This window comes from Crotalus tigris, unplaced genomic scaffold (assembly GCF_016545835.1).
Source record: "Crotalus tigris isolate CLP2741 ecotype Arizona unplaced genomic scaffold, ASM1654583v1 scf7180000024376.1991246, whole genome shotgun sequence".
In the NCBI taxonomy this organism is placed as follows: Eukaryota; Metazoa; Chordata; class Lepidosauria; order Squamata; family Viperidae; genus Crotalus; species Crotalus tigris.
The window spans coordinates 1,428,027-1,441,199 of NW_024100546.1; the positions used below are offsets into that span (position 1 = coordinate 1,428,027).

At 37.1% G+C, this 13,173-nt stretch overlaps 1 protein-coding gene across 7 annotated transcripts in view; it reads right to left on the reverse strand.

The window, feature by feature from the left end:
- Positions 1–3,532: 3,532 nt before the first annotated feature.
- The window catches only part of PLA2R1 (phospholipase A2 receptor 1), an 83,950-nt gene continuing 74,309 nt past the window's right edge, over positions 3,533–13,173 (reverse strand). For 6 of the 7 annotated variants that reach the window (XM_039328428.1, XM_039328426.1, XM_039328425.1 and 3 more), the window contains 6 exons: positions 11,383–11,551; positions 10,949–11,089; positions 8,592–8,708; positions 6,652–6,828; positions 4,146–4,178; positions 3,533–4,054 (listed from right to left, as the gene is read on the reverse strand). In XM_039328428.1, coding sequence (XP_039184362.1) covers positions 3,828–4,054; positions 4,146–4,178; positions 6,652–6,828; positions 8,592–8,708; positions 10,949–11,089; positions 11,383–11,551 — 864 coding nt within the window. In that variant the 3' untranslated portion in view covers positions 3,533–3,827. Of the gene's footprint in view, positions 4,055–4,145; positions 4,179–6,651; positions 6,829–8,387; positions 8,430–8,591; positions 8,709–10,948; positions 11,090–11,382; positions 11,552–13,173 lie in introns of those variants that run through there. The other variant, XM_039328427.1, reaches the window with a different exon arrangement.

The window sequence follows — 13,173 nt, forward strand, 5'->3', positions numbered from 1 at the left end:
GTGGTAATTTTTAAAACCAATTTGAAATATCTTTTTTCTGGCCTTCAATATTAAATACTTCCTACTACATTCTTTTTTCTGGCCTTCAATATTAAATACTTCCTACTACATTCTTCTCAGATAATTGATTCTCTTTCATTTCTGTTTATAAATCTAAATCAGCATTTGGAGGTCTTAGAACTGCTAATACTATAGCATGTTATTTATAGATTTTGTATTAAATGGATCTGGAATATCTTATGCTGGCATCACCCAATATATTTTAAGTCCTGTATTACCATAAACTAGATGGAAAAGTGCAGGCCAACTAGCTGTTTTGGACCCACCGATTTGCATCAATTAGACCAGGAATTCCCAATCTCTGGTCTGTGGACCAGTACTGGGCTGCGGCATGCCAGCAACTGGTCCACCCAAACAAGCAAAGTCCCATCCGCGAGATGCAGGCAGCACACAAAACCACGTGCCCTCTTGGCCCGCGGAAAAACCTCTCTCCATGGAACCAGTCTCTGGTGCCCAAAAGGTTGGGGACCTCTGAATTAGATCATCTGGTAGGATTGAGCTTTATGGACCATAGTTTTGCAGCAGTCTTTCTTGCTTGTTTTTGTCCAGAAGATGCTGCTAGGGGAATGCTTGCTTCCTATTAATCGCACCAAATTATTCTGTGTGGTCATTCACATTAGTCAATACCTGTATGAAACTGCTGAGGGGGCATCTCTGCCTCGGGGCATCCAAGTGATTCTATTGAGTTGCTTTCCCTGTGTCTGTGCAAGTTGGGATGGGAAAAACTGACTGGCTCAACCCCAAATGATTTATTCTATTTTCTACTTGGAATTTATAATGCTGCTGCTATGATAATAATAATATTGTACAGATTGACTACAAAGTAGCAACAAAAGTGCATTGGAATACTTACAAGAAATACTATTTGCCTGCAAGCAAGAACTTGTAAGACCACAAAGTAGAGAAAATAATAGAAAATGAATAAGCTAAAGTACTCTGGGACTTTATAATTCAAACAGATACATATCTGCCACTTAATACCTCAGAATTAACCGGCAATGCCTGGAGACAGCAGATTAGACAGAAAGAACTGGAGAAAATCACAAAAGACAAAGACCTGCAAATAAAAGTAGAACAATTATGGCAAAAGCAAGCAAGGATAGCATCAATAGTAACAGTAGCCTTGGGTGCAATCCCAAAACAATTGGCGCACCATTTAAATGCCATTGGCATTTACAAAACCACCACCAGTCAATTGCAAAAGGCAGCTTTACTTGGAACAGCTGGCATACTGTGACCATACCTCTAACACTACCATGCTACATGTGCATATCCCAGGTCCTTAGGATAAAAGACTACCTTGATAGGTGGATAAAAATGCTAAATCCAATCTAAGCATCAGGCTGAGTGTGTGACCAACCAAAATAATAAAATTTATATGCTGCCCAACTCCCGGTGATTCTGGGATAGCTAGGTGGCCAGATAAATTTGATTGAGGAATTAAAATAGCTGTATAATTAAGGTTAGTGAAGAGACTATGACCCTCAGCTGGACGAATTGGGCCACAGTAGTTATCCATATCTACAGAAGATCTTGAATGTTGCAATATTTTCTAACTGCATATTAAAACTCTCCAGAATTTGTAGTAAATACAAAATGGAAATAAAGATACATATCATGGAATTACAAGATGCCTGTATTAAAGTATCTGAACTGGCTGCCAGTGGCATACTGAACACAATGTAAGATGTAAGTATCAACTTTTAACTACTACATGGCTTACGGCCTAAGAGATTAGCCTGTTCAGCTGTTATGATTTTCAAGAAAGGTCTTTTTGAAGATCCCCTACTGCCAGAGACCCATATTTCTAGAATACTGGAGAATACCAATAAAAATTGGTATGTACCTCTTCTTAAGCAATATGAGGATTTATAAAGATAAAAGAATAGTTGCCTTGACTACTTGCCTGCATAGAAAGATAGAGTGAAAATCAAATTTAAACATTCAAATGTAAAACAATATAAGACAACAAAATGTTGCAAAATATTTTTATTGAACACAGCAACAATCCTTTTTTTTAAAAAAATGTGTTTGATATGAAGGGATAAATCAGCTTGCATACAGTATTATTAATGGTACAAATCTGATTTGGAAGTATTTTCAGTTGGCAACATAAGAAAAATAGAAGAAAAGATGTCATTTCATAATGCCAATAAGAACAAGATGAAAACAATATTAATTATAAAATATAAAAGTAAGTACTAGTTTTCACTGAATTCTAAAAATCCCAAAATTGTGCATGAAGGAAATCAACAGTATAGTACATACTAATGAGATAAAAGATCTATATGTGCATAGAACGCTCTTCTGTTTTAACAATTTCCTTAAAAGCTAGACCAATTCAGCTAAGAACATAAATTCAGTCTTTATTACACATGCATACTGTATATGCAGTAAAAAAATGCTCCATGAAAATATTAAATGATGCATTTCAGTAGATCTTATTTCATACCCATCATTACTGTTATGGTTACTCTTTGGCATTTTAGCTTTGTCCAAGTTGGTTTCATAGTTCATCCTTGTAATTCTAATGTTGTATTTTCCAAACCAAATATATTTGTAAGCCACAACAATGGGAGATGTAATCTAGCCCCTATCATAGTGTGAGCCTATAAATATCTATTCAAAAGAAAATACCTCTAAGTTCACTGGGATTTCCTTCCAGTCACTGCATCCTGAATAACTTATTCCATTTTTTTAAAAACAATGTCAATAACTAAAAGTTACCCTTAAAAGTTTTGATCTGCAAAAGCTTTCTTCCCCTTCTCCCCTGATGCAAACTTCCTTGCCTGCAGAACTAACTCTTAGCATACTAAAAGCACAGGACTTTAATTTCATGTGACAATCTACTCAAGTGTTTTCTTTTGCCATCTGGCAAGCTCAATTATTCCCTCTGAGTCGCTAATATATGTCTGCCACATACAGTATTTTTCTCCATACAACTAAAGGGCTTTGGGGGAACCAAATGAGAATTTAAAAAATAAATAAATGAATAATTTTGAAGAACAGGATGAGGGACATAGGAGTCTTTCGTACTCTTTTTATTTTATTTTTATAACAACAGCTTCAAAAATGTGAGAGTTAGTTTTTTTTTTTTTTATTTCTAATGCATCATTGCAAAGCTACAAACTAAGAGCTGAACTGGCCTAGTGAATGTTTTCTTTTACCTTTTCAAAAAGTTGTGGAAGAAGAAAAGGAAAAGAGAAGGACAGGTTGGCTTCTCCTTAGTCCAGAATCTGGAAAACACTTTTACTGGATAATTATAGAATTTGATTTATGAAACTGAAATGAGCATCATAAATGGACATGTTCCCTGGGTATCAGCTTCAGTAGTAAACAAGAACAAACATAAATGAATAACAGAATAATAGAGTTGGAGGGACTTTGGAGGTCTTTTAGTCCAACCCTGCTCAGGCAGAAATCCCTATACCATTCCACATAATCTCTTCTTAAAAATCTCCGGTGTTGGAGCCCCCACAATGTCTAGAGGCAGGTTGTTCCACTGATTAATTGTTCCGTCAGGAAATTCCTCCTTAGTTCTAGGTTGCTTCTCTCTTTGATTAGTTTTCCTCCATTGCTTCTTATCCTGCCTTCAGGTGGGTCTTATTGAGTCTTTTTACCAATCTTGTTCCATTCAAAACATTTTTTGGACTATCTTAAATTTGGAAGGAGTGAAATGCCTTAAGTGTAACCATATGATGTAATCAATTCATGAAATTATTCTTCTTTACAAATATGGGCACCCATTTGCAGCACCATTAGTTATACTAAATGGATGAGGTTGCATTATGAACATCATTCCTCTCCAGGTTGGAAATGAGAATGCTTTCTTCGGCAACAGGAACTTCAGAGTGGGCTTCTCCAAGGCAAGCATTTCTGAAGCACATTGTAGTTCTAGATATGCGACTGGGCCACCACAAACATTTCACTATAGCACTTACAGCTATCAGCAATGCAGATAATATCACCAGGATGACTATCCTAGGATAGGATACTTGAAAAAGAAAGCGAGAAAGAAAAACTTGACAGTAACAGTTTTAGTTTCATGTTTAGGAATTAAAATATGGGAAAGTGATATTACATACCTTTCGCTGGTGGTACTGCAGTCTCATGATAACCTGAAAAATAATGCATAATTATCTACTTCATTGGTTAGAGCAGTGGTGGCGAACCTATGGCACGCGTGCCAGAGGCGGCACTCGGAGCCCTCTCTGTGGGCACACATGCTGTCACCCCAGCCCCGCCTCCCCTCGCGGCCCTCTCCTCACCAGCAGCCCCTCTGGAGGAAAGTTGCCTCCGGGCACAGCCCACACGGAGCAGCGCAGCCAAGGACATAGCCAGGCAGCAGGGACAAGACTCTGCCCTCGTGCCCCATAGCATGCAGATGATGCTGCAGGGTGTGGGCGGAGGGAGTGGCTGCCATGGCGCTGCAGGGCTGCCTGGGTGATATGCTGTAGTGGGCCATGGAGGCGATGCATGGCCCTGTGGGCAGGTGGGGCAGGGGGCGGGTGGGGGCAGAGCAGGCAGGGCGGGAGGCAGAGTGGGGGTAGGCGGACAGTTTTTGGGCACTGTGTCTCTAAAAGGTTCGCCATCACTGAGTTAGAGATTAGAGCAGGGGTGTCAGAGTGCCAGCCCACAGGCTGGTTTCATCATACCGAAGCCGCACCAACCTCATTGCCGGCAATGCAAAAAGAGTTGAGATACGTCGCAACACATCACGTGATGTGATGAGTTCGACACCCGTGAATTAGGGCAATATAGCTAGGAGTAAGCACTGCAGTTTGCACCTGATTTAATTAGTTTTAAAAGGTATTTTATTTTTTAAAAACTGGCACATGAAATAAAAATATGTGCATTTCTAAATTGTATCTAGATGCTTTATAGACATGCTTAGACATCACAGATGGTAATTTTGCTTAGAACTGCATCTCCCAACCCAGAGAAAAATGTCAAAAGTAAGATGGAATTATATAAAACATCCTGTTGAGTCAGATAAGAGAAGTCAAGAAGCATCCACAGAATTTATCTTCTGATAATCATTTCTTTTCTGCACACCATAGAAAACTATCTGAAAATAAGCAAATTCCATCCCAACCCCCACTGGCAGTTATTTTATATTTCTCCAAAGCTTCAAAATGTGCCTATCAGCCTCAAAAGATTCTTAGATTTAATAGTTATATTAAGAAGTTTTACTTGAACTAAATTTACCTCCTCAGAAAAATAGGAACGTTAAACAGGTTTCGTTAGGTAATAACATCAACAGTTTACTTGAACAAATCATCAAGTTTAAAGATTTTTTCCTGCTGGTTTTATTCAGTATACTGTATAGAGTTCTATGGGTATAAATATTACTTGTACAGCTTTTCCTCTTGTGAGTGTATTATTTAGAATAAAAATAGTTGCCGCTAATTTTGGCCCAAGTGGTATCCAAAAGTACTGTGTTTGAAAGGGAATCTTCTAGGAATAAAATGGCAGTTTTCTTATTCAATTAGCTGATTCGTGCACATTTTTTTAAAATTTAGTAAAATGGCACTGGAAAATCCCTGTCCAATTCATGCTCTCAAATGTGGAATGTACCTACAACAACATCTACAAGACTATGGGAAGACCTTTTGGTCCAGCAGAGCATGCTAATTAGGAAAAGATTGTTTGGAAAAAAAAAGAAGGCTAAAGTTAGAATTAAGAAATTAGATGATGGGATCTATCAGATGGAATATCTAAAGATTAAACACGTTTGAATATGGTTAAAGAAATAGAAAAGTTTTGGATATAAATGAATTTTAGTTTAAGAGGGATGAGCCCCTCAAGTAACAAAGTATTTTTTTTATGATATGAGAAATATAAAAATGTTGGGATGATTTATATGAGGGAAATGTTTTATATATTTAAGTGTAATTGATTTTGAGAAAATTTCAATTGATAAGAATGTTTTGAATAGATTTAAAAGATTAGATAATTGGATTTATTAGATGGAATATTTAAAGATTAAACATTTGAATATGGTTAAAAAGAATAGAAAATTTTTAGATATAAATGTGTCCTAGCTTAAGAGGGACATGTTTCTCAAGTAGTATACTATTTCTTTCTTTTTTTCTTCTCTTTTTTGTTTTTGTTTTAAGATATGAGAAATGTAAAATTGTTGGGATGGCTTGTATGATGAAAAAGATTTAAATACTTAAGTACAATTAACTCTGAGAAAATCTTAACTGACAAGAATGTTTTGAACATTGCGAGGAAAACAAATCTAAATAAGAACTTTGAAAACAGGATCTATGACAAGGTGATTAAGATGATCAATTAGAAAAGAAGCATCATATTGATGAGGATGTTACTTGTAGAAATACTAAAAAATGTTTTTATTCAACTGTTATCTATCAAAATACTAAGAAATGTATTAATTTAAGGTTGATAAAAGAGAATATTTTTGGAAGAAGAGAAAATCAAGGAAAGCTACTATGTGTTATTGTTTTTAAATATAAACCCAGACAACACGCTTTACCAAATATTAAGGCGATTATGTTAAAAAATAATAAAATATATTTAAAAAAGAGATAAATTTTAGTTACATATTCTTTAAACATAGGTTCATACCTGTTTTGGCTTTACATACAAATCCTTTTTTCTCATGACAAGGTAATAATTTCCAGATTCCATCTGCAGTTGTTAAAACAATGCAGCTGTTATCTTTCCGTTGACCCACTTCAGGTTGCTCAGTGCCCCAGTTTGAATACTGAACTGGAGAGCCATCAAGCCATATCACAGTAGCATCTAAGGGCAATATTAGTGATGTCACTAAAAAGTTGGGAGACTCCAGAATCCATGCATGAGACCTCACAATTCTATTTATCATTTTTTCCCTCACTAGGTATTTTCTTATATCAAACCTACATCCCTGTATGGATTTGAGGGGAGATATCTGTGAATAAATTAATGCGTTTGCATCGTAATTTCTTCAAAAATTAAATAGTCCCGGGACTTTGGAAATTAGGCGAGCGTCCTTCTAGCTCTAGTTATCTTTAAGGAAGATTGTGCATCATAACTGCAAACTACTTCTCATCATACAGTATTATCTAGAAATAATCATTAAATGTTTATGAAAATGCAGTTTTCATGGGAGCTGTCCATCTATTTTCTCTTTTTACGACATGAAATTAATGATATTTTGCAAGAGTCTTTTGGAGGAAGTAGACTGCAAAGTAAACAATGAAGAACTAATGCATTCATTTTAGGTTCAAATTAATTTTTACTTCAGAAATAATGCTATTCCTTTCTATTCCTTCAAAATACTTCTGTGTGTCATGCCTTAAACCAGTGGTTCTCAACCTGTGGGTCGGGACCCCATTTGGGGTCAAATGACCATTTCATGGGGGTCGCCAAACCATGCTGTCCGTCATTTTTTTCCCTTTTCCCTAGCTGTCCTACTCCCTCTTATTGGTGGCCACACCCACTTGGGGGTCACCACAACATGGGGAACTGTATTATGGGGTCACGGCATTAGAAAGGTTGAGAACCACTGCCTTAAACCTTTATGCAGAAGGCAACAACCTGTAAATATCTAAATGGATTTCTAAGTATGCATCTTCGTGTCTTATATTAAATAACTTTAAAAAACCTCAGAGCTCCCTTGCGAAACAGATGAATTTGAAAAATATTTTCACTCTATTTTTAAACATGGGATATATAGACAAGGTGCTAAGAGAGCCAGTATGGGATAATGATTAAGGTGCTGGGCCAAAAGTAGAGAGATCCAAGTGCTAGTTAGCTAAGAGAATGGTGGTTCACTCTCTCTCAGCCCAAGATACTTAGCAGAGTTGTAACGTAGGGGAAATAAGAGGAGGGAGCATTCTGCACATCACCTTGAGTTCCTGTATAAAAAGTGCAATATAAATTTAATAAAGTATGGAGACTAGTTTATTGCACATATGCTTCCAAACTTCATTAGAAGTGAAGGCATGTCAAAGTTCGAGAGAAAAAAGAGTAGAGATGGCTAAATAAAACTGGTTTCTGTTCCACAGAATTAATATGAAAGTGGTCATAGCAATAGCAAGAGCACTTAGATTTATATACCGCTTTACAGCCCTCTCTATGTGGTTTACAGAGTCAGCATATTACTCCCAACCAGTGCTTTTTTTGTAAAAAAAAAAAAGTGCCGGAACTCACACGTTATACAACCCGCCTTGCCTACCCTACAAGATTCCATCCAAAAAAGATGCTGGAACTCCGTTCTGGGCGTTCTATAACAAAAACAGCCCTGCTCCCAACAATTTGGGTCCTCATTTTACCATCCTTGGAAGGATCTAAGGCTGACGAGCAAACAAAATACTTACTAGCTCATTACAAAACTGAAAATGCAGTAGGAATAAGGAGTCCTATAATCAGAATATAAAGCAAAATAGTTATCATTAGCACGTTGTGTTAATTAAATGGCCCAGCTTATTTTAACTACAAAAGAAATTGCAAATATATGCTCTGTGCCGAAATCTCAAATAGTTGGATGTGACTTAATTTTTTCCCAGCTTCTGTTCACTTACTATCCATAAGGAAGTGAGTATTCAACCAAATCATTTCAACCACAGAGCCAAAAGAATGCAGTTCTTCTAAAATAAAAATATTTTCATCTCTGCCTTTGATTGTTAGAAGATTAGAATCTGAAAATGAACAAATGGCAGATTTACTATTAAGCAAATACACTTAAATTATAAAAATAGGCTCATGCAAGATTTTACTTTTAGGTTTACTTAGAATTTGCTTTAAAGAACAGAATTTCCACATTATGTATTTAATCAATTTACTGCAAGATTTCTGGATTAAGATTATAAAATGGCCAAATGAAACAAACACAATGTAAAGTCTGCAGCAAATTAAAACAGCCACAGAATAAAACCAAAGCAAATCCAGAGGCACAGAAGAACAGCAGTACAAGAACCATATTTTTTTTTTTAAAAAAACCCAAAAGACTAAAAAGTCTGGGGGAAAAAAAATCACTTTTTCCTCCCGGCATGGAATGTAAAAAGCAAAATATAGGTAGGCAATTGTGCCTGAAAAAGATGATCCATAACTAGGGCACCACTTTTATTTTTTATTTATTTCTGAATGTATTATATTTATATAGCCACCCATCTCACTAAAAGTGATTCTGGGTGGTGTATAAGAATTAATAAAGCCAGATACATAAAAACACTCATTATAAAAATATAAAGATGCTGCAAATACTGTATATTCTTGCTTTGACACCTTATTAAGATTACTGAAAGTCAGTTTGCTGTAGCAGTTCAGGTGCTGGCCAAGAAACCAGGAGACTGTCTTAGGCATAAAAGCCATTTGGGTAACTTTGGGCCAGTCCTTCTCTTTTACAGCACAGCTGACCTCACAAGGTTGTTGTTATGGGGTAACAAAGAGGAAGAAGGAGTATTAGGTATGTTCACTGCATTTAGTTCCTTACAAAGTAATAAAGGTGGAATAAAACTCTTAAGAAAAAATAAAAAGAAGATATTATAAAACATTCAAAATATATAAACCACACAGAGAAAGCAAAATATCAACCACGGTGGAGCCATCTATGAATACATCTGGATTACCTAGAAACCCCCCCCCCCCCGGTTTGGTGTGCTAATCAGATTTTAAGGAACTTTTGAAATGATAGCAAGGATGGAGATAACCTGGCTTTGTGTGTGTGTGTGTGTGTGTGTGTGTGTGTGTGTGTGTGAGAGAGAGAGAGAGAGAGAGAGAGAGAGAGAGAGAGAGAGAGAGAGAGAGAGAGAGAGAGAGAGAGAGATACTCCATAAGGCAGACACCACAGCAGAGGAGGCCCACCTCCTGGGACCAACTAAATGCAAATTCCCAGGAGATGGGATCCCTACCATTCTTTCTCTGCCAGATTGACCTTGCCTTGCTCAGGCTTTCCCAGGAAGACCTCAAGGTGCGGAACTGGAGCACAACCAGACAGCCCAACCCCTGCCTTTTTCCTGCCTCCGTGATTGCAGCTATCCCTCATGTTCAGGCCTAAATTCAAAACCCTTACTGATTTTAAACTAACTTCCCAGATTGGATCTAATAAGTACTTGCTTTCACAAGGTTTTCACCCATGCCTTCCTGCATGTTCCCCAGCTGTTGAGCTGCTGTGGGGAGTCATGGCAAAAATTCTCTCATTGGAGAGAAGTGCCTGGGGCCTACCTTGATATCCTTATAGCCCAAGTCAAGTAACTTTATTATTAAGGTGAAGGGTTCTGGAACAAAGGGAAATTGTTTAGTAGTCTAACTGTTGTTTTCTTGCTTTTTGTAATTGGCTTTTGCACCAGGGAAACCTCATGCAAGCGTGGGAAGCATGTACATGGATGCGATATACTGAAGGAGGGAATAAGGGTGTGTACAGGAATGACTGATGTCTTTCTTATGAAGTAATGGCTCTGTTGTCTGATTTTTATTGGCTAACAAAGTTTATAAAGCAATGCTACCAACTTTCTAAGGTGTGGCACTTCTGGACATAATTCTGCCAGCGTTCCAGATTCATGGCCACCCAGCTGCTTAATTTGATCAAATGAAGTGCTGCTTGATCAAGAAGTCTCCACTTGGATTACCTGATTAGATTGATATGATATCTCAAGTACAAGTAAGGGACTGGGACCTTACAAGGGCAACAGGAAAATAATATGTGATAAAAATGCTTGTAATTATGTTTAGTCAACTTTGCTATTTGCTATAACTTAGTGGCTTTGGGGAATATAGTTATCAATATGTATTTATTTCTTACTGATATTTCTATGCTACTCCATTCTAAATGGCTTAATGACATATAAAAGTAGCAGACTAAAAATAAGAGAAGAAACAAACTAGTGGTGCTGAATAGGCAGTCCAACAATGTTAGGCCCCAAATTTAAAAACTTCTTACCTTGCCTACTGCAAAACTCCAATGCTTCATAAAAGTTCAGATTCTCAAAAACAGTGGAAAAGCTATAGCAATTTCTGTCAAACCTTATCCAAGGTACAGTCTTTTCAACACACAATTCCTTATTTTCCATTGATTTATTCTCTGTGAATAAAGGTTCCAGCATTATCACAAACTTTGTATTTTGTTCATTACTTTTGCATTTTTAATTAATTTATTCAACCACAGGATTTTAATGTCAGACATGATTTTTGGGGCACTGGCAGAAAATTGGGCAACTTTGCTATTATCTTGCGTCCTAACGAATCCCATTCCTTCCAAATCTTTAAGTATTACATTATTTTTAATATTCCTGATTCAATTGCCATTTTCAAAAAAGCCAGAATGAGTTATAATTACCAAAAACATTTCAATGTTTAACATAAGAGCTGACTTACTTGGTGAAATATGGCAAATTGCACCACTCAAAAGCTTTTCACAGTCAGTATTTTTCCAGTGTCCATTAGTATCAATGTAAGCACAGTGTCCCGGACTTTGTGTTTCCTCTTCTCCCCAAAATGTAAAAAAAGGCCTGGTGCCATCTGACCACTCAAAGGGAAGGCCATCCTGCCAAAAGAAGTATTTGATTAGTCTCTGCAGGTCATTAACTCAAGAGGCTTTTATGCAGCAACTGCAATTTGATAAGGTACTTCATGCTACAGAAATGAAGCAATTCTGCTTGAAGTGAGGAGCAGAGTAAGATTATTTAGTGAAGTGATCTGGTCTTGTCCAGTAGTTCCAGTTATCCGAAAGAGGCTTCCGTGCATTTTCTAAAGCCTCTTCCAGTTAATAGGGCTGCCAGATAAGAGGCTTAAGAGCAACCTGAGATCAAGAACCATGGGTAAGAAACAGGACGCTCACTCTGACCATTTCCTGCAAAGAAAATCTCTACAAAATGTTCTATAGATGGCATCTCCCACCCATAAGATTAGCTAAAATGGATTCAAATGCTTCTTCCAAATGTTGGAAATGTAAGTTGGCAACTGGGACTTATTATCATATATGGTGAAAGTGCCCACGAGCCCGTGATTTTTGGAATAAGGTTAAAAAATGGCTGGAAGAAATTTTATTGCTAGTGGTAGAGTTAAAACCAGAACTCTTTTTACTAGGCATAACCACGCAGAAATACGACAAAGGGGTACTCTACTTGATGTTACACATTCTCGCGGCTGCTAGATTGGTATACGCTAAAACTGGAGGAATAAAGGAATTCCAACAGAAGAAGAGATTTTATATAAAATTTTATCGTGTGCTGAAATGGATAGACTGACAATGGAAATGAAGGATAAGACAGAATCGGACTACTTTGAAATCTGGGACAAATTTTATTACTGGTATGAATTAAGGAGAACTGCTCGGGCTTCAAGCTAGTGTTAAGACATAAATACATATAACTGTATTGTCACGTTATGTCCATTTTTGTTTTAACTGTATTATAAATAAAAAAACTTTTTTTTTTTTTAAAAAAAGAGCAACCTGAGATGAAGCAAGGTGCCTGCTTTGTTTTTTTGAAGCAGGGGAAGAGAGTCTGTTACTCCATAAAGCAGCTTCTAAGGGAGGTTTCACGTGAACTTTTTTTTGAAGCCAAGCATCTCTACCAAGCTTGTCTTTTTACTACTAAATTAGGATTAATATACTTTATTCACTCTCTTTTCCAAGAAAGGGAACGTAAATTATTTTCCCTGTTTAATAGTCACAGAAAACCACCGATCATTCTTAAAAGAAAGGAAGCTGCTTTATCCTAAGTCAGATCATTGAACTTTCTCTCTCTTGCCAGTTCTGAGATTTAAAATACTATTATCAATGAAATGAGGCCTTTCCGAATTTAAAAAATGAAATGTTTTTCAATGTATAGTGTCAAACAAAGACATCGACAAATATGAAGCTGTGATCAAATTATTTTTAAGGTTTGGTTTTCATGGATGCTAAGGCATATTAATGAATCAAGGAATCATGACCACTCAGAGCTGGGGTTTCCTGCTCATGTGCTGAGTTGCCAGCACAGCCATTGGAAACATTACAGAGGGGACTTCATTTTACAGGCTGGATTTGCTCCACCCCCATTTCTCTCCCCCTTCCTCTCTCTCCCCCTCCCTCCAGGAAGGGAATCTCTGCCCTTCAACACAGGCTACAGGCTGATGTACAGGTTCTCCCTGCTTCTCCCCAGAGCAGTTCTCTTTCATTTTAAA